The 21,787-nt window shown below is 44.0% G+C and overlaps 1 protein-coding gene across 2 annotated transcripts; it reads left to right on the forward strand.

The window, feature by feature from the left end:
* Nucleotides 1-740: 740 nt before the first annotated feature.
* Nucleotides 741-20,425, forward strand: acsbg2 (acyl-CoA synthetase bubblegum family member 2). 2 transcript variants are annotated; one of them, XM_029707127.1, is made up of 15 exons: nucleotides 741-798; nucleotides 4,537-4,675; nucleotides 5,468-5,583; nucleotides 8,972-9,240; nucleotides 13,543-13,631; nucleotides 14,306-14,426; nucleotides 14,559-14,639; nucleotides 14,801-14,950; nucleotides 15,378-15,554; nucleotides 15,954-16,135; nucleotides 16,395-16,637; nucleotides 16,760-16,977; nucleotides 17,176-17,315; nucleotides 17,958-18,204; nucleotides 18,518-20,425. In XM_029707127.1, coding segments are annotated over exons 1-15 (2,292 nt in total). In that variant the 5' UTR covers nucleotides 741-797; the 3' UTR covers nucleotides 18,637-20,425. The 2 variants fall into 2 exon arrangements, with proteins under 2 accessions (XP_029562987.1, XP_029562986.1); XM_029707126.1 differs by lacking the exon at nucleotides 741-798 and adding an exon at nucleotides 1,517-1,684.
* Nucleotides 20,426-21,787: the final 1,362 nt, after the last annotated feature.

Raw genomic sequence — 21,787 nt, forward strand, 5'->3', positions numbered from 1 at the left:
GAGAGGCAGTCTCTCACCACCATTTCGACAAGGAGTACAACTTTCCTGAATTGGATTCTTTGATCGTACCCTTCAAGGCGATAGAACTTATCCCAGAGGCTCCTCCAAAACGCTGCCGGGGGAGAATAGGTATTCGGAGTGGACTTTTAGCCTGACTCAGGAGGCGTGCACACCATCCACCACTTCCAAGTATATTACTCGCTAATGTTCAGTCCTTGGGCGATAAAGTAGATGAGCTCAAAGCGTGTATCTCCTTCCAGAGAGACATCAGGGACTGTAACCTACTCTGTTTCACGGAATCATGGCTCTCTCCGGATATACTGTCCCCGTTGATACAGCCAGCTGGGTTCTCGGTACATCGTGGTAACATACAGGAACTCAAGTCCTTTTGTTCACCCGACCTAGAATACCTCTATCAAATTCCAACCGTATTACATCACTAGAGAATGTTATTTTTTTGTCACAGCTGTGTATATTCCCCCTCAAGCCGATACCACTACGACTCTCAAGGAACTGGAAACGGCATATACTAAGGCTGCATTTATTGTAGATGGGGACTTTAATATTGTAGATGGGGACTTTAATCAACTCATCGCCTGCAGTACTCTCGCTTCAAAAACAGGAAAAACCTGAAAAATAGCTGTGCAGTGACGCTCCCCCATCCAACCTGACCGCATTTGATTGGATCTGCAGAGATGAATGGGAGAAACTCTCCAAATACAGGTGTGCCAAGCTTGTAGTGTCATACCCAAGAAGACTCAAGGCTGTAATCTCTGCCAAAGCTGCTTCAACAAAGTAGTGAGTAAAGGGTCTGAATACTTATGTAAATGTAATATTTCTATATATTTGTAATACTTTGCAAACATTTCTGAAAAGCAGTTTTTGCTTTGTGATTATGGGGTATTGTGTGTAGATTGATGAGGGGAAAAACAATTTGAGTAAGGCTGTAACGTGACAAAGTCAAGGGGTCTGAGTACTTTCTGAATGCACTGTATGTCATAACTAGGAATAAATGAATGGAAGTGATAGAAGACAATATGATCCAATAGTTCTGGGTGTTTATTTGATGTAGCCTACAGTATATAGGTCAGTAGGATACAGATGTCTGCCTGACAATGTTGGCATGTTTATCTCTGGAACATCATAAAAGCCCAGCTAGCACAGCTGCTATATGCAGTAGCTATAACAAACTGGCCTGAGGAACAGCCCCTTCCTTGTCCTGTAGTAACCCCAGCAGAATATCTGCTTTGTGTGTTTGTGTATGTTGCGGAAGTGTGTGAGGGGGATGGGTTGGGTGGGGGCCTCATCGCATCATCCAAGAGAAGGGGGGAGGAGTATTCCATTCCACCCATTCCCCTCTCTCTTGCATTAATTTAGCTGAAGTGACCATATATGGAGGACAAGTCTTGTGGTGTGAGCCGTTTCAGCCAATGAGAAGGGCTGTAGTGTTGGCATCTTAGTGGCGGAAGTGTGTAAGGATGTCTGCAGGAAAGGGTGGGGTTTCAGAGGAGGGACAAACCAGGCGTTTGAAAATGAATGATGTGTTACACAGAGTAGACTGAGGTGGAGAGGCCAGCATATTTTGAGTCTAGCGGCTGACTGAATAGAGTGCTTAAGCAGTCCAGAGAACCGGCAACCGGAACTGAAATAAGGAATCTAAAGAGTTTGCTTCCAAGGATGCACTGTAAGTTCTTATGCATTGAATTAGATATACATTCAGATGTTGTGATGAGGGCGTTTTCCCTTTCACTTGGGTAGCCTAGATCTGAAAGTTTACATTGATTGTTACATAGAATACATCTTTATATCCATAATCTTCCGACTTTGGCTTGTGGGAAGGCATTTCTCTGGCATCGTGGCATTTTCATTAGGATGTGACTGGTGGTTTCTGTGTACCTTACGTAAAATGCATTTTAAAACTAAATTTGAGTCCCTCTGTGTTCAACGTTTGAATTTGGTTTAGTTCTTACATTGAAGTTAAGTTATTGAATTCAGAACAGCTCATGTACCACAGCTCTGAAGGCTGATTATGTGGTACTGGTTCATCCACCTCATTAGCCCATGTCGACAGCAGATATGTGCCGGCTGGCTGGCTGGGGTGGAGCATCCAGCCCTCCATGTACAGCTGCTCAGACAAGGTTGGGCGAGGCAAAGAAGTCCCAGTTTTAACTGCATTATTGGGGCCAGAAACGGGTGCTGGTTGGCTGGATGGAAACTTGATTCACCCCAGTGGGTTAGCAGCCTTGGAAACAACTCCAGGCAGACGGGTGAGATGGCCATCTGGGATAGAGACAAATACAGGGACAGAAAGAGATTTAATGTAGGAAGTGCTTTCTTTGCAACTAAAATTGTCTACAGTTGGGGTATTTAAATGCTGGGTGTCGGGAGAACCCCTGCTTTGTTTTGGAGACGCCCAGTTTTGGGCAAGGTTTGTTTAGGTTGTAGTTAATGCTGGTTTCTGAAAATGTGTTTAATGTTGCTATTAGAGAAGTGTGCAAGAAAAGCTTCTACTCATAATCAGCCAAACCGTCTATACTTGCAATTTGTTTTTTGAATGGACATTGTGGCAGTTATCCTCTCTTAATTGTGTGCAACGCAGCGGTCAGTTGCTAACGTGATGAAACTCTGCGCAACGCTAAATCCATTTGAGCCGATTCCCTTAATGCTCACTGGGAATCTCCCTGGCAGGCCATCAGCAGGGATGTACAACCCCATTCAGGCATTACAATGAACTGCTCCTCTGGGGACTAGGGGTCGGGAGGTGACCACCAATTCCGGGCTCAATCAACAGGAGAGAAGGAAATGGCTTTTTATCGTACAACAAGGAAGTACCTTGATTTTATTTTTTTCCCCTGGTCTGACTTGTATTGGTGAGCACATTGTGAAGGTAAATACACACAGCCTTGGTCGTCATAGCTGGAGGGGATGAGAATAGAACTTGGTCATTGGTTAGGCATGTGATGATAGCTCTCCATCACATCCAAACATAAATCAGTCCTATAGGGCTTCTGCCTGAGACTCATTCAGTCATGAGAGAGGGACCCCTGAGGATCAGCCCTAAGGCAGCATTCAGAAATATCAAGAATCCCCTTCTCATTAAGGTACATAGTTTGAGCGAGACTTTTCTGAGCTATAGGCTTAGTCTATAGCACCCACCCCCAATGCAGGCATGTCGGCCCCCTCCCAACCAACTCCCACACTAGAATACATTACAGCCATGCAGCGTGAACCCTGGCCACAGCTGTCCTAGTGTGTGAGCATGGGGAATCTGCAGCCGCTCTGTTACTGGGGGAAGAAGGAAGAGTTAAATGGTAGCTGTTGCAGGGGGTTTGTGGTGTAAGCTGTGAGCTCATGATGAGGTGAAGTCTCAAGGTTAACAGCAGTGCCTCTGAGGGAGCAGGGAGGTAGAATCTATCGATCTGCTGAGCTACGGCCCTTGAATGAACCATGAATCAGACACATTGGTTTTTCAGTTTCAGGGTTTTTTCTTGTACAATTATAGCCGTTTCAAAACGCTAGGTTATAATATTGACTGGGTTTTAATGAGGGCTGGCTGCACCCTGCCCCTGGCTCAGGGGAATATTTGTGTTCCTGCTCTGACCCCCATGGCGTCTGTTTTTCTTTCCTCCCGCCCCTGCTCAATTGTCCTCAGCTGGTGAACTATGATAGTCCATTCCACAATAAGCCGAAAGGGCCACTGGTATGTGTTTTCAATGCACCGAGCCAGGCCTAGATAACCAGAAGCCAGGCCGGTATTGGCTTTCTAACAAGGGGTGGAGAGGGCTGGAGTTACGTGCTGGTGGGGCGGTCATGGTTATTGTTCTGACGTGTTTCCTGTGCCATGTTGGGTAACTGTCCACGATGGAACAAGCAGATCATCAACGGGCCGAACTGGGCTCTGGTTGGGTCTGTGTGTCTTTCACACAGATGGAGCCATTGAATTTCAATAACCAGAGGATGAGATGAACCAGCCAACCAAATGAGTCCGTATTATGCAACCTCTACTGTCCCGCCTGTTGTCATGTGTCCACATGGCTTTATATCTCTGAAAGGGAGTTTCATAACACGATAAGGCCCAAATATTCATTTAGGCTTCCTCTGATTTGGGAAAGGACCACACTGAATAAACATGATTCATTTATTTTGGCTGAAAGAAGTTACTTAAAAGGATGCCTCATTATTCAAAAAGAGTGATTTATGGGGAGAAAAACACAGTTCAGTGTACAGGAGCTCTTGGATCTATGTACCTTTTTGAGTCCAGAGCATGACCCTGTGACAGCACAGGCAGCACAGTGGTGGGAGTCTTGTGAGCCGATTGGCAGTCACATGCTACTGACAGTTCCACTGTGTGGCCAAGAAGCAGGTGCTACTGTAAGGAAGGACTAGTGCCATTTGTGTCACATTTGTCACTCTCAAAGCCTGATCAAACCATCACTTACCGCTGGGGAAACTCAGCCCCGAGATTTGCATGTGTAATGTTGTATGAATGAGTCATATGCTGTTTCTTACCCTGTCCCCTATCTAACTCCCCACCAGTGATTGTGTGTGAGCCTGCTGCTATGTCCACAGCCGTGGTGATGGACCCCCCCAGGGACGACAGCAACTTGCAGTCATCCTGTGTCACCGGGGACAGCATTGCCTCACTGGATGAAGTAACTATGGATTCCACAGCCAAGTATGTACCTGGCCTGAAACCATTGTCTCTGGTCTGATTGTGTGACTCATGTTTGGACTGTTGATCGAAAGGCTCTCATCACACAGGAATAACGATGACCTGCAACCTTTCAAGATCTTAATAATACTCCCACATTAAAGGGATACTTCGGGATTTTGGCAATGAGGACCTTTATGTACTTCCCCAGAATCTGTTTTCATACTGAAGAGACATAAAAATGGTATCCACTAGTTCATCTGACTCTGAGGAAGTAGATAAAGGGCCTCATTGCCAAAAGCCCGAAGTACACTACATGACAAAAAGGATGTTCATCGAACATCTCATTCCAAAATTATTAGCATTAATATGGAGATGGTCTTCAGGAAAGGCTTTCCACTAGATAGATGTTGGAACATTGCTGTGGGGACTTACTTCCATTCCGTCACGAGCATTAGTGAGGTCGGGTACTGATGTTGGGCGATTAGGCCTGGCTCCCAGTCGGCTCAAATTGCCGAATTCACAAATTTTGAAGGGGTGTCCACATACTTTTGTGTATATATAGTTTATCCCTAAATGACAGCTCAAATAGATATTTGACCTACTTATATCACTCAAAGATGAGAAACAGTCCTTACATTTTGTCAAGTCGGCAATGTTAACAGGTTTAGAGTCAGTTTGCAAGACAGATTCTTGGGGACGTTGGCCTCTGACACACTGAAAGGCTTCCTCCATCCATCTTAGACGTGGCAGCAGAGTTCACCAGGACAGGACTGGGAATCTACTTAACATTGTTTATAATGTTTTTCCCCTCAGTGAGTCATCAGAGGAGGAGTCAGCTGGTGAGAGGGAAGCGGAGACTGGGGCCAACACTGAGCTCACCAACAATCCCACAGACATCCCTACTGAATGGCCCACACACACACAGACTGGTGAGCTGACCCACACACTCACACATATTTACATGGCAAACACCACAAGGACAGCATTTACATGGGACACAAATACATTTAGGAAACAGGGTTACAACAGTTAGAGCGTACACAAACACAGTGGTTCACACACTTGAGGTTGGCACTTGGCTACAGCAGTTATACCAGTGCATTCATTTTGAGGTAGACCAAATTAATTGTCCCCATTTTGAACTTTGAGGGAATGGGCCTAAGGGAAGGGAAGGGAAGTGAAGTCCACCCTTGGTGCCAGTATGTGCCAACTTCCCTTTCCTGTCTCCTCCGGTTCCTGTCTCCTCCGACTCAAGTCAAGAACATTCAGTCTTCAACATTCCACACACACTCGGTATGACAACCCTTTTTATAAGCTGTATACTGGCATATATCAAACCCCAAATTAGATGAAATAGGGCTATGCCATCCTAAATGAAGGTATTCACAAATTTCATTAAAAGCACATTTCAGTTGAGATTTGTGTCAGTTGGTCAGTAAACCCTATGTTACTGCTAAATCAGTAGGGCATTCTCCTCCTTCATCCATCCACCTGAAGTGCAGTCCAGTAACTGTAGCCTCAGGACCTGGCAGAGTGGCAGCATGACTGTGGCTATGTGCTTCTGTTGACTATTAAAGAAGTGTTTGGTCATAAACAGTCCTGTCTGAACTCCCAGAAGGTTCCACCCACAGCTCAGTCCTGTTGACAGTACACAGAAACACAGCGCTCTTTGGAAATGGGGTCAGCCTAACACAAGGTCACATGACCCCCGCTTCACTCAGTGTTGATCTTTTCGTTTTATAGTGCTTTTCAGAGGCTTCATAGTCAACACGGAACATGGGAGAGAGTAGGTCCCCTTATCTAAATAAAGCTTTCACGCACTTCAAAATAGTGACAGGGATTATCTATAGTTCTAGTCTTTATCATAGTGACATTTGAACAATTGCTGTTAAGACTCAAACATGATTGCTAATAGTACTAGGTGAGTTAGAGCTTCTGTTTGTCTCTGGCTAATGGCCCCCATTAACCCTTGACACTCCTACCTGTATACAGGTTGAAAATGGCAGATTTTGTCATGGATAAGGGCCTACATTGGAATGCAGTGGCTGTACAGTAGCATGTTATGCATGACGTCAGAGCTCAGGATCTCCGCTTCACAGCTCTGTATGGGTTTTGACTGCCAGACGTTCTGAATTTGAGCACTGTGTGTGACGTTGCCCCCATCCCTCCCGATGATTTGGCAACTTTTTGGGGGGGGGAGCAGTGAGGGAAATGCTATAAATTACAAGGACTTGATGTATTTTGAAAGATGAGACGTTGTGGATTATAATAAATACTGCTTTGATGTCATACAAGCAAGTCCAAATGTGCACTTCACATTTCCATGTCATTATACTCTATATATGTAATATAGTGTCAACGTTCATGATCACTGTTTGAGGTATACTGAACAAAAATATAAACACATGTAAAGTGTTGGTTTCATGAGCTGAAATTAAAGATCCCAGAAATGTTCCGTACGCACAAAAAGCTTATTTCAATAAAATGTTGTGCACAAATTTGTCAGTGAGCATTTCTTCTTTGCCAAGATAATCCATCCACCTGACAGGTGTGGCATATCAAGAAGCTGATTAAACAGCATGCTCATTACACAGGTGCATCTTGTGCTGGGCACAATAAGAGGTCACTCTAAAATGTGCAGTTTTGTCACACAACACCACAGATGTCTCAAGTTTTGAGGGAGCATGCAATTGGCATGTTGACTGCAGGAATGTCCACCAGACCTGTTGCCAGATAATTTAATGTTCATTTCTCTACCAAAAACCGCCTCCAACGTCGTTTTAGAGAATTCGGCATTATGTCCAACCGGCCTCACAACTGCAGACCACGTGTGACCAATCCAACCCAGGACCTCCACATCCAGCTTCTTCACCTGCGGGATCATCTGAGACCAGCCACCCGGACAGCCGGTCTGAAATAAAGTCCTTTTGTGGGGAAAAACTAATTCTGATTGGCTGGGCCTGGCTCCCCAGTGGTTGGGCCTGGCTTCCCAGTGGGTGGGCCTATGCACTCCTAGACCCACCCATGGCTGCGCCCCTGCCCAGTCATGTGAAACCCATAGATTGGGGCCTAATTAATTGATTACAATTGACTGATTTCTTCATATGAACTGTAACTCAGTAAAATCTTAATTGTTGCATTTTATTTTTGTTCAGCATAGTTACAAGATGATTAACAGAATGAGCCTACAGTATGTTTGTTGTATTGTGAAGAAATTATGCCCACCTGACCCTGATTTTGATATTTAAAATGGACCGTTTTTGGATTGCGTTAACAATAGTAATTGTGTAAAGCGGAGCTGCAGGGCTGTGTTCCAAGCAAAACTACACGTTTGCTTGCCCTAGTTCCTCGCCGGCACAGCTAGCAGAGCTCAAAAGAAAGGCACCTTTATAGCTGAAGACTCTTTTAGTCATAAAGGTGCATTGAAAATCCTTAAGAACTGTGCACACTTTGGAGAGGTGTGGCCACCTGGAAACACATTTGGACCTCTAACACCTACCCCACATTTTCCTGGAATGTTTTTGTTACTGAATGTATCCAGAGTATTTTCTCATTTCCTAATCAACAAATGAGGCAAAGTACAGTAAATGTGAAATGCACATAAAATCAACAGTGTAATGTTTGGATTCAGTCTGGTCAGGTGAACTGTTGTCCTGACCTTTTTAGTCTAAGAAATTTCCCATAATCTACAAACTGTTCCCTTTTTAATTGCTACCATGGTTACGCATATGCTTTCTATATTTCTTCTGTAAGAAACATTACAATTTAGCCCTATCCATATAGGCCAATATAATAGTTCCTGCTGTCTTGTTAGTCCCTTTTAGTGAGTGCTCTCCTTGTGAGGTCTGTGTTCCTAGGCTTTGTAGGGGCTCCCCATCTGGTGTTTTGTGTGCTGATTGGCATCTCATACGGGACCGGACTCTGTGTGTGTGTGTACTGGTAGAGACTGGGTTTCAGAGCAGCCTCCATCCAGTCCCTAAAGAGTGTCTAAGCTCATTTCTGTGAGTGCTGGTGTAAGCAGGCGGCACGCCGTTGAATGTGATTAGTTTGACTTCGTCACGGGTTCGGGTTCCATCTGACAAATTGCAGACAGGCAAATCAATGTATGCCATTTGCCATAACCAAACTGGCAGGATGGAGCAAGATGGCCCTTAAATCAGCTCACACAATTTATCCCCTCAATATTCCTATTGTCTGAGGTACTATACAAAGTTTTAAGTCTAAGCAAAGCTCACAAATCAAACACACCTTTCCTTCATCTTCTCAACTGACTTGCCTTGGTAAAAAACGAAACCCTTCTCTCTCCTCTCCCCTCAGTGAGTGCCCAGCGGCCAGACTCTCTGTCCCTGGCGGTGGCTAAGCCAGACTTGTGGACATCAAGCGGTGACGGGGAGGTGAAGCTGAGGATGGGGGAGTCAGGCTTTGCCTCTGAGACCCCACTCACCGTAGACCAGATGTTTAAGACTGCTGTGGAGAGGTTTGGCAGCTACACTGCCCTGGGCTGGAAGGAGGGAGAGCAGACCAAGACAATCAACTACCAGGAGTACTACCAGGCCTGCCACACCGCTGCCAAAAGCTTCCTCAAGGTGAGACTAAACACACAGACCAACTCTGCTGACACTTCACTTCTGTATATTGGAGGTCAGAACAATGTGGTAATAGAAAACCCATAACAATACATGTGTATAGTTATCGAATGTTACATACAATATTTTTCTGTTTTCATCTGTATTTTATTAAACACTTTCTTGGTGCTCATGTCTCCAGTCATAAGAATGGCTTATCGACATCAGTTCCTTAAGTGCGACATCGCAACAGAAACTGAGTATGAGAGGTAGTTCTGTTGGCAAGGCAACAATGTATCCTCAAACCAAACAAAAGCAAAAGAGAACCACTGTGGACTTTAAACTTAGGAGCACAACATATAATTTAGGAGCACCAGAAGATATTTGTACATTGATTGAGAGAGCCTATATTGGGCCAATAAGAATTCTAGCTACTTATGAAGCATGTGTTGTTCCCTAGAAACGACTATGTAATCCTGTTAAGACAAGTTTATTATAAAAGCTAGAATATTGATACTAAACGGCAGGTAGCCTAGCGGTGAAGGCGTTGGACTAGTAACCGAAATAAAGGTTTAAAAAAAAAATGTCATTGAAATTACAAAGTCATTTGTGGAATATTAGGTTTCTACTACTTGTAAAAATAACACATTTCTATTTAGATGCATTACATAGAAAATTGTACCCCCTCTTTAAGAGCGTCAAGTTTGTGTGATGACATGCAAGAGATCCAGTGTTTCCCTTATATTCATTTAGCAGCGGTGCGCTAAATCGTGGCAACAAATATTTGAGATGGTAGAATGTTTTCGGTGTGAACTTAAATGACTGAAACCAGATATCAAGTATGTAGAAAAGATAATGGAGTAGGATCATCTTTTGAGAACTAATAACCACCAGACTCAAAACTAGACAGTTATTGAGAATCTATAAAATTCTAACAATGTCGTGGCATTTTGTTATGTTTGAGTCACTCAGATGCCATAAGAACACGGCATAAGCCATGGCAAAATGTGTAGAATTGCAGGAAATTTGCTTTAAAACTGCACATTTTCTCTCTCATGTGAATTTCTTTAGTCGAGCAGTTGCAAATTTTGTTTTTTCATGGCACACGAGACACCTTTCTGATTTGGCACCTGTCTCAGTGGACTAATCCATTGCAGAGGCTGCGGGTCTAGGCTACCTGGCCTATGCGCAAATGTATAAATGTGCCTATTTGGAGATTTCTGATTTGTCTTAACTCACCACCACTAATGAGCTGTGGAGCTTCTCAAAGTAATTTTTTCATAACCTCAAACGGCAAGTAAACAGTCTGTTTTTACATCCATTGACAATAGTTCCTCAATGTAATAGAAAAATCTTTCCAAATCAAAATGTATTTGTCAAATGCTTGAGGCAACAGGTGCAGACTAACAGTGAAATGCTTACTTGCGGGTCCATTTTCAACATTGAATATGAGATAATGAGGAAACAAAAAACAAATGCAAATAGTGACATAAATACACAGTGAATAAATAACATGGCTATATATTTTTAAATAACATGGATATATATATATAGTGAGTACCGGTACCGAGTCGATGTGCAGGGGTACGAGGTAATTGAGGTAGCTATGTACTGTACATACAGGTAGGGGTAAAGTGATTAGGCAACAGGATAGATAATAAACAGTAGCAGCAGCGTATGGTTATGTGTGTGTGTTGTGGGTAGAGTCCAGAGTGTGTGCAAGAGCGGGTCCATTCAGGAAGTCCGGGTAGCCATTTGATTAGCTATTTTGTTTAGAAGTCTTATGGCTTGGGGGTAGAAGATATTAAGGGTCCTGTTTGTTCCAGACATGGTACATTGGTACTGCTTGCTGTGTGGTAGCATAGAGAACAGTCTGTGGCTTGGGTGGCTGGAATCAGAAAATGTTTTGGGCCTTCATCTGACACTGCCTGGTACAGAGGTCCTGGATGGCACGGAGCTCAGCTCCAGTGACATATTGGGCCGTATGCACTACCCTCTAGAGCCTTGCGGTCAGATGCCAAGCAGTTGCCATACCAAGCGGTTACTCATCCAGTCAAGATGCTATCGATGGTGCCGTTGTAGACATTTTTGAGGATCTAAGGGCCCATGCCAAATCTTTTCAGCCTCATGAGGGGGAAGAGGCATTGTCATGCCCTCTTTACGACAGTGTTGGTTTGTTTGAACCATGATAGAGCCTTAGTGATGTGGACACCGAAGAACTTGGAAGCTCTTGACCCGCTCCACTACAGCCCCGTCGATGTGAATGGGGGCCTGCTCGGCCATCTGTTTTCTGTAGTCCCCAATCGGCACCTTTTGACTTACTGACGTTGAGGGAGAGGTGTTGTCCTGGCACTGCCAGCTCTCTGACCTCCCCTATAGGCTGTCTCGTTGTCGGTGATCAGGCCTACCACTGTCGTGTCGTATGCAAACTTAATGAAGGTGTTGGAGTCGTGTGCGGCCACGCAGTCGTGGTTGAACAGGGAGTACAGGAAGGGACTGAGCACGCACCCCTGACGGGCCGCTGTGTTGTTGCCTACCCTCACCACCTGGGGGCGGCCTGTCAGGAAGTCCAGGATCCAGTTGCAGAGGGAGGTGTTCAGTCCCAGGGATCATAGCATAGTGATCAGCTTCCAGGGCACTATGGTGTTGAACACTGAGCTGTAGTCAATGAATAGCATTCTCACGTAGGTGTTCATTTTGTCCAAGTGGGAAAGGGCAGTGTGGAGTGCAATAGAGATTGTGTCATTTGTGGAGCTGTTGGGGCGGCATACGACTTGGAGTGGGTCCATGGTGTCTGGGATGATGGTGTTGATGTGAGCCATGACCAGCCTTTCAAAGCACTTCATGGCTACAGTTGTACGTGCTATGAGGCAATAGTCATTTAGACTGGTTACCTTGGCATTCTTGGACACAGGGACTATGGTTGTCTGCTTGAAACATGTAGGTATTACAGACTGGGTCAGAGGGAGAGGTTGAAAAAAGGGGTAAATTAAAAATAATAATAATAATAATGTCGGTGAAGACACTTGCCAGCTGGTCAGCGCATGCTCTGAGTACACATCCTGGTAATCCGTCTGGCCCTGCGGCCCTGTGAATGTTAACCCGTTTAAAGGTCTTACTCGGCTATGGAGAGCGTGATTACATAGTCGACCGGAACAGCTGGTCCTTTCAAGCATGGTTCAGTGTTGCTTGCCTCGATGCGATCATAAAGGCATTCAGCTCTCTCCCTTTCGATAACCACCGAGCCTTTGTGTGAAAGGGAAAAATGTCATGCTCTGATCCAGTGGAAACTTCATAAAATACCTGATTTACCTCTTATCCCTTGCCTGTCCGGAGCACACTGCACGGGAAACTCTGAGGGGTTTCAGATAGATGTTGCAGATAGATGAATGCGATTGAATGAACATGAACAAACCTCCATGTGTATTTAATGTTATTTATATATGATTTATGAGATATTTTATATCAGAATATTTTCTACCAGCAATGCATTTATTTATTTGAAACTGTTCCATGAAAAATCTAAAAATAGGAAAATCTAAACGGGCACGCAGATCGTTAGAAATGCTAAGGTAAATTGGCACTCTACATGAAAAAGGTTGCCGACCCCTGATGTGCGTTCAACAAGGTGAGATGGTTCGCAAACGCTGGCTAACATTAGCTAACATATTTCATTTGTTTTGTTAGCTGTAACCGTTAGCTAACAGTCTGAGAAGGTAGAAGGCGAGCTAAACACTACTCCAGACAACGCTTGGCAATGCACATGGGGATCTTTGGCTTGTGTGCGGCTGCTCGGCCATGGAAACCCATTTCATGACCATCTCAACAAACCGTTCTTGTGCTGACGTTGCTTCCAGAGGCAGTTTGGAACTCTGTATTGAGTGTTGCAACGGAGGACAGGCTATTTTTACGCACTACGCGCTTCAGCACTTGGAGGTGAGCTTGTGTGGCCTACCACTTCGCAGCTGAGCCTTTGTTGCTCCTAGACGTTTCCACTTCACAATAACAGCTCTTACAGTTGACCAGGACAGCTCTAGCAGAGCAGAAATGTGACACGGTCTTGGAAAGGTGGCATCCTATGATGGTGCCACGTTGAAAGTCACTGAGCTCTTCAGTAAGGTCATTCTACTGCCGATGTTTGTCTATGGAGATTGCATAGCTGTGCGCTCATTTTTTTTTTCTAAACGCCTGTCAACAACGGGTGTGGCTGAAAATAGCCGAATCCACTAATTTGAAGGGGTGTCCACATACACACATACTTTTGTGTATATATCTATATAGAGTGTATCTATTCTCATGCTGTATGTGTGTGTTTGTCCACAGCTTGGCTTGGAGCGCTACCATGGGGTTGGCATTCTGGGCTTCAACTCTGCTGAGTGGTTCATTTCTGACATTGCTGCCATTCTGGCTGGGTGAGTCCCTCTACTCCTGTTTCGGGGGGGGGGGTCTGACACACTCCCTGTTACTCACATGACGGGTTTAGTGTAAGTATGTGTGATGTGCAGAAGGTTTCCTGCTCACTGATATACTGTAGCCCCATCTAGATTGTGTAAGCATCTAATGTGACTACAACCAAAGACATGAGATATGACATATGAGCCTGTCAGAGCAGCATCGGGTATGACCTTGAATTCAGCATGTAGCCTGTTGCACACATTAAAACAGTTTGATAGATCGCTGAGGTATGCCAAACACAATGACTACTCTGTTTTTGCTTTTCAGTTGTATCAGCAAATAGCTATAACCAGAACCCATGATCAGAAATCCAAACTCAATACAGTATGTCAAAACAAATAGAAGTTAATTTAGAGCTTGGAGTGTTTCCCACTGTCAGAACTGGTTTTGTGAGAACATATGTCATGTGTAATTGGCATAGAGATCAGATACAGACTTACAATAACTTACTGTTCTGGGTGGATCAACGTCTCACCTGTTGCATTCTTCTTTCAGGATGATCAGAACTTTCTGAAATACATTCTTACCTAGCAGAGTTGCCAAACCTGTCGGTAGGAAAGGAATCTTTTTTGAGTTTGATGGAACATAAAGGCAACATAACTCGCTGTACTGTTTTCTCTTGTGTTGCCAGTGGGTTTGCAGTGGGCATCTACACCACAAACTCCCCAGATGCTTGCCAGTATGTAGCAGAGAACTGCAAGGCCAACATCATCGTGGTGGAGAATCACAAGCAGCTGCAGAAGATCCTACAGGTAAGCCTAGAGGATGGCAAGGATGTAAGGTGATTTTATTTATTCATTCTCCTGGGATACCTTTTCCGTTTTAGTGTATTCCTCGACTGTGGAATCAGACGCACATATCTAAAAGGACTGTTTTTCCTCCAGGTTCAAGACAAGCTGCCACACCTGAAAGCCATTATCCAGTACAAAGATGCACTTAAAGAGAAGAGACCAAACCTCTACACGGTATGAATGGAGTGTCAACTATTTAGATTGCATTTGAACAATAGAACACAGATCCATGCCTTCTGTCTTTTTAGAAGTGTTCATAACACAGTACGTTTTCTGCAGGTTCATTTCCCCCCCCACTCTATCCTGAATGTGTCTGCCTTGTATTGTCTGCACAGTGGGCTGAGTTTATGGAGCTGGGTCGTGATGAGCCCGACACAAAGCTGGATGACATCATCGCTATCCAGAAGCCCAACCAGTGCTGCACACTGATCTACACTTCTGGTACCACAGGCCAGCCCAAAGGAGTGATGCTCAGCCACGACAATGTGAGTGCCACTGACTACAAACACCCACCACTAACACTAGTCTTTGGTTGCACGTTTGGTTTCCCATGGCCAGTGTAAAGATATCAGAGTGCTATACTTAAGCAATAATATACCACACCCGAGTGCCTGGACACAGCCCTTAGCCGTGGTATATTGGCCATATACCACAAACCCCCGAGGTGCCTTATTGCTATTATAAACTGGTTACCAACGTAATTATTAGCAGTAAAAATGTTGTCATACCCATGGTATACGGTCTGATATACCACGGCTGTCAGCCAATCAGCATTCAGGGCTCTACCACCCAGTTTATAATATCCTTTAAAGGTTGTTTATCAAGATGTAGCCTCATCTATTCAAACTCCCCTTTTGGTCTGAGTTTACCTGCTAATGACCTGTATTGTACTGACTGTCTCTCTCTCTGCAGCTGACATGGACAGCGTTCGCAGTAGGCCGCTATGTCCGGCTGGCAGAAGCCACCAAGTCTCAGGAGATAGTTGTCAGCTACCTGCCCCTCAGCCACATCGCTGCTCAGATGGTGGACATCTGGGTCACCATGAAGGTCGGCGGGGCAACATACTTCGCCCAGCCAGACGCACTGAAGGTGAGGTCTATTCTCATTTATGAGAATCCCAAGAGGGCATTTTTCTAGTTTTTCCATCTCACTGAGAAGACTGTTATTCAGTCCCTTACATCACCTTGTCCTCATCTTCGATAAACCTAGTGTGTAATCCAGTTAAGGGAGGACGATTAAGACAAACCTTTTTTCACAAGTTAAAATGATACCCGGCTTTTCTTCACTAAAGAAGTGCCAGCTTTGCACGTTGCAATTGCAAACTCTTGAACAGTTCTGTGATTCAGCTAGTGTCAGTGACACACACACACACACACACACACACACACACACACACACACACACACACAGTCATACATACTTTGTGCCTACAAACCCCTTTAGTGTGTGTTTATGTTGTGACTGAGCTCCCTTCCTGTCTGTTCTCAGGGTTCCCTGGTTAACACAATGAGAGAGGTGCGTCCCACAGCCTTCATGGGCGTACCACGTGTCTGGGAGAAGATGCAGGAGAAGATGAAGTCCGTCGGGGCCAAGTCGTCCACCGTGCGCAGAAAGGTGGCAGTCTGGGCCAAAGGAGTGGGTCTGCAGACCAACCTCAGCAAGATGAACCAGTATGTGTTATACGTGGGCCTATTTAGTAGGGAGGGGCGGATCTGTATCACCTCTGTGGTTCTGACTTTGCAGTAATTTCCCTCAAGGCGAATACTACTTTGTCACAAAGATGACAGAACAGGATCAGTAGTTGTCTTGCCCACGCACAGTATAATAATGCTAGCACAGTATGTACAGTAGTGAACTATAGCCTGGGGTACGAAGAGAGACATGTTCTGATGTTGTATTAAACTCCTGCTTCCTCTTCTGCCTGCTCAGGAATGGCGCTATGGCGAGGACGCCCATGAACTACCGCTTGGCCAAGAAGCTGGTGTTCAAGAAGGTCCGTAAGGCCCTGGGTCTGGACCGCTGCACCAAGTGTTACACTGGTGCTGCCCCCATCACCAAGGATACCCTGGAGTTCTTCCTCAGCCTGGACATCCCAGTGTACGAGCTGTACGGAATGAGTGAGAGCACTGGACCTCACACCATCTCTCTGCCCGACGCATTCCGCCTCACCAGGTAACTATACCCTCCACATACACCTAAACACACAAGGCCTGAAATGACATATTACCTCATCTTTCAGAAAGTGTTTTTGTTGTATATGCTTCGTGTTTGTGATTTAAGTCTTCTCTCCCCAGCGTTGGGAAGTTGATCCCTGGTTGTGAGACTAAGATTAACAATCCTGACGAGGAGGGCAACGGGGAGATCTGCTTCTGGGGACGCCACGTCTTCATGGGCTACCTCAACCAGGCCGACAAGACCGAGGACGCCCTGGACGCTGAGGGCTGGCTGCACTCTGGAGACCTGGGCAAACACGACGACAACGGCTTCCTCTTCATCACTGGACGCATCAAAGGTACAGTCTTCTCTACACACTCTATAACCGTATCTGTAAAATACCCCCAACCCTATCCCAGTCATCAGAACCCAGCTTTAAACGGAACAGACTGATGTTTTATAAAAGCCTCAGTCGACAGAAGATTGAATTTTATTGTCTGGCTCCACATAGGTTTGCTCTATCCTAAATAAAACTTGCGTTTCAATGTGTGTCCAGAGCTGATCATCACAGCGGGTGGAGAGAACATCCCTCCAGTGCCAATCGAGGATGCTGTGAAGGAGGCCGTGCCGCTGGTTAGCAACGCCATGCTCATTGGAGACAAGAGGAAGTTCCTCGCCATGCTGCTCACCATTAAGGTATGAACCGTTGGCTACAGTACTCTGTTTTATCTTTTTTATTTTATTTTACCAGGTAAGTTGATTAGGAACATATTGTAATTTAAAGCAACGACCTGGGGAATAGTTACAGGGGGGACGAGAGGGGATGAATGAGCCATTTGGAATTGTTTGGGTGTCGGTGTGAAACCAAATCCCCATGCCAACTTCCCCATGCCAATATGACATATCTCAAAGGTCATATTTCAAGTTCTGACAAAACATTTTCTTCAGAACAGGGATGTTATGTTGTGTATCATGGCTATATTACAGCCACTTTAAGAGTATCTAGTAGTTGAGAAATACCATGTGTTATCAGATGCCGCCTGCATTAAAGATTCCACAGTGCTGTATAAACTCCTTATCATGTAATCACAGGATGGGGCAAGACGGTCATAGTGGGTTATTCACAATTCTTCTTTATTGTAAGTTATACAACTTCTGCCCAACCACTGCCACCTGGTGGACATTTTAGCAAACTGCAAGTCTTTGTGGTATCATTGTCAGTTAATAGGATTCATTGACAAAAGAGCCATTATTCATGAGCAAAACAGCCTTCTAAGAAAATGTTCTTTTATTTCAGGACTCCTTCCCGAATAAAACATCTGTCTCTTTACCCCTCAGTGCCAGGTGAACGGAGACACTGGTGCTCCTGAGGATGAGCTGATGCCCGAGGCCATAGAGCTGTGCCGGAAGCTGGGCAGCAACGCCACGCGAGTCTCAGAGATCGCCGGTGGGCGTGACCCGGTCATCCATGCCGCTATCCAGGAGGGTATCAACCGCGTGAACGAGAAAGCCACCTCCAACGCCCAGCGCATCCAGAAGTGGACCATCCTAAACCAGGACTTCTCCATCCCTGGGGGAGAGCTGGGTGAGCGGGGTGGGGAGCAGCCTGGGCAGGGGCCCTGGGTAGGACGATGTGCATGTTTGTTTAGTGCCATGTTCTTCTCTTCTGGCCCTGAAGGACTGCAGTATGTCGTTTTTCCCAGGTCACTATATAAGCTAGACTCAAGTTTTCATAATGTTGCCTCATTTCCATTAATTTCAATAGAATTGTTATTGTTTGACCTTTGTCTACTACAGACCATGTCGTCACTCTGTAGTTTTCCCCACCTATCCAGTGGCGGGTGTTGAGCATAACAGCAGGATTTATATAGCCGACTCAGTCTCATTCTCTCTCTCAGGCCCCACTATGAAGCTGAAGAGGCCGGTGGTCATGAAGATGTACAAAGAGCAAGTAGAGAATTTCTACAAAGAGGTGGTGACTCCAAGCACCCCTGATAACTCCATGCCCCCCAAATAGCCCCGGGACAATAGCCCCCTGCAGAGCAATTCAGAGAAACACTACAAAAGACATGCAGACAGAACAGTCTCTTAGACAACCACTCCTTGTTCAGTTCCTGTTTCTCTCCTGTGAACATTTTTTGCTAGCTTCCTCCTTTCATTATTGGGTTTTGTTTACATTTGTGGGTGTTGTAAAGAAAGAAAACAAGAACATCCATGAGAAGCCATTGTAAGCCTTTAGGATTTTTTTAAAGATGAGTTGTTAAGCTGATTTCAACTATTTATTTTGTATTATTGTGATGAAGAATAATAATATATGATAGATGAAGTACAGTTGTATGTGATGAGGCATTGTTCATTTACTGTGATACTTGCAAATAAATTGCATAGAATCCAAAAAGTCCATAGGACATGGTAGTAGAATTTTTGGGGAAAGTGTTACTATTTTTCTTTTTGTCAAAGTCAGAAATTACTTGGCCCAAATACACACATTGGATGATTAATTATTACATCCAGTGATCCCTGGTCTGGATTAAAAATAAGACATGAAGTAAAATGACAGGGAAAGAAAACACTGAACATATCATTGTCCTATTTATTATTATATTGTTTTTCTGTGTCTGGTTTTGAGTTTGATGAAAGTGCGTCTATCATTGTGTTGTAGCTCCTAAATCGTGCAATTCTGCAATAAAAACGAGAAGCCCTGGGACGTCCAATGAAAATTAAGTTGTAGATTTAGTTAATTCCTTGGTGCCATAAGCACATGGCACAATGTTGAACTTCTGCACCTACCTTATCTGAAAGAGCATCCAAATCTCTTTCTTCATGCTACAGAACCATATCATTCAAGCCATATTAGTTTAGCCATGTATTATATCCAATGAGTTTTATGCACTCTGATAGTCTACGACACAGCCTATGCAATTGCCTGGTCTTGTTGGAATGTTTTGTATCGATTGTGTAAAATTGCTGTGACCATTTGTTAAATACTGTAAATATGTTTTGCTTACATTTCCTCTTCTCTGGTCTTTATTTGGACCATTTTATTACATAATGTTTTCAGAGAACGTGTTAGTCTACAGATCATCGGTCTTGAAGTGTGACAACCACCACTTTCCTCATGCATACCAGCACAATGCAGACGCGTGTGATGAGAAGATTGGTCCTTGCACCACTGAATGTCTTTCTGAAAACCGGTTCATTACATGTTCTCTGGGGTAACTAATCTAAACAAGACATATAATTTAATAGCATTTCAAAATAAGCATTCATCCTGAAACGTTGTAGATACAATCATACTTAAGACAAGGTATGGATTGGTGTTCTCTTATTACATTGCAAATACTCTCCCTAAACACACACACACACACACACACGCATGCTGAGTGGAATTTCTGCTACCTACTGTACATGTTAGGAGAACTTGGACTTCTGTGTCTTATTGCTGGTTGTGAATTTTGGCCATTTGAGTTAGTACTTGCAAAACATACCCCCCAGGTACATTGGAATAGGAAGAAATTAGTTTGTTTTGTGATTAAGACTTTGGCTTCAGATACCTTTTGAACATTTATCTTTTGATGAAATATTTGAAGAGCTGTTTAAAACAAAGTCATAATACTAATGAAATCCAAAGATCCCATTTGTAAACAATTGCCACTAACATGCCATTGTCTCAGACGAAAGTGAGCAGGTCAAGCCCCTTGCAGTTTGTAGATGTTAGAGGGCTTCCATATTCAGAGAAGCTCAACAACTGGAGACCCATGTTGATGTTCAGGAAGACCTGTAAATAAACTATTAGCTTACCCAGAGTGACATTGTAGTGTGTTTGTCAAATGAAGTTGTGTACAGAATCAAATATAGAGAGAAAATGGTGATGAATCAGTTATTTTTCCAACTGATTTCTGCCTTCTTGCAGAATTCACTGGTGTCAGATTTCTGTTGATGCTTGTACTGGCATAAAGACATACTGAAGAGCTGTAGCTACTGCAACTAGCCAGTCACAGCTCCATACCAAGGAAGCCCCAAGTCAACTTAACACCAGGAGGACTTTGAGCTGTTGGAAAAACCTGTTTTTTTACATGCAAATCAATCGCTTCAAATACAAGACAGTTCATGACTGCCAACTAAAGACATACCGGTTTTACCTGCGCTTCTGAGCTTAAGCGCTTTTCTTGTTTTGGGTGGGGAAGAAACCGGAGTGTTCCGTATGTTACCTAGCTGGGAAATAAGTTATTTATTCTGTAATATCAAGAGCAGTTATGTAGTTCTTTTTGCATAATCTTCAATTAGATGGTAGCTATTTAAGATTATTTTCAGATAGAAACATACAGTACCAGGTAGCCACTTAAGGTATTAAAAACGAGATTGGGGGAGAGAGAGAAACACCCTAATAACTGCAAAAGCTCTTAAAACTACAAAGCATTATTGCATGTATAATTCAATGGAATCTATAAGCCTTGTCAGCATAACCTTTTGAACTCTGCAGTGCCCGATTCACCCCACAATCTGCTTAACATGAACAACTACACCCCTTCCAACAGAGCCCATCCAGAGTTCAGAAGTTCAAACTGGTCAACTAAAAGCCACGAACACAACAGACAGTACTCAATTACTTTATTAATATGATTTCAAAATAAAAAATGACTTGTCCTTATTACAACTTGCATTATATGGCCACATGGTGGCATCGTATGCCAAGTTTAAAATACAACATTGTTGTTGTTCAGCCCAAGGTAGCATTAACCAAATAAATGGAACACATTTTAGCCCCCCCAAGCAAACCCTCCCCTGATAAATAAATACAGCCAACCCCGTCCCCGACACAGGAAACGGCCCTCTGCACATGCCCCCTCAAATTCCTAACAGCATCAGAAGGAACAGCCACCATTTGCTGCTTTTTGTCTTTGTATCTTGTTAAAATCCACAGTAGATGGTCTACCTTTGCTTAATTACACAAACACACACTCCACCGGTCAAAAGTTTTAGAACCTCATTCAAGGGTTTTTCTTTGACTATTTTCTACCTTGTAGAATAATAGTGAAGACATCACAACTATGAAATAACACATATGGAATCATGTAGCAACCAAGGAAGTGTTAAACAAATCAAAATATACTTTATAGTTGAGATTCTTCAAAGTAGCCACCCTTTGCCTTGCACACTCTTGGCAT

Source organism: Salmo trutta, chromosome 22 (genome assembly GCF_901001165.1).
Source record: "Salmo trutta chromosome 22, fSalTru1.1, whole genome shotgun sequence".
Lineage (NCBI taxonomy): Eukaryota > Metazoa > Chordata > Actinopteri > Salmoniformes > Salmonidae > Salmo > Salmo trutta.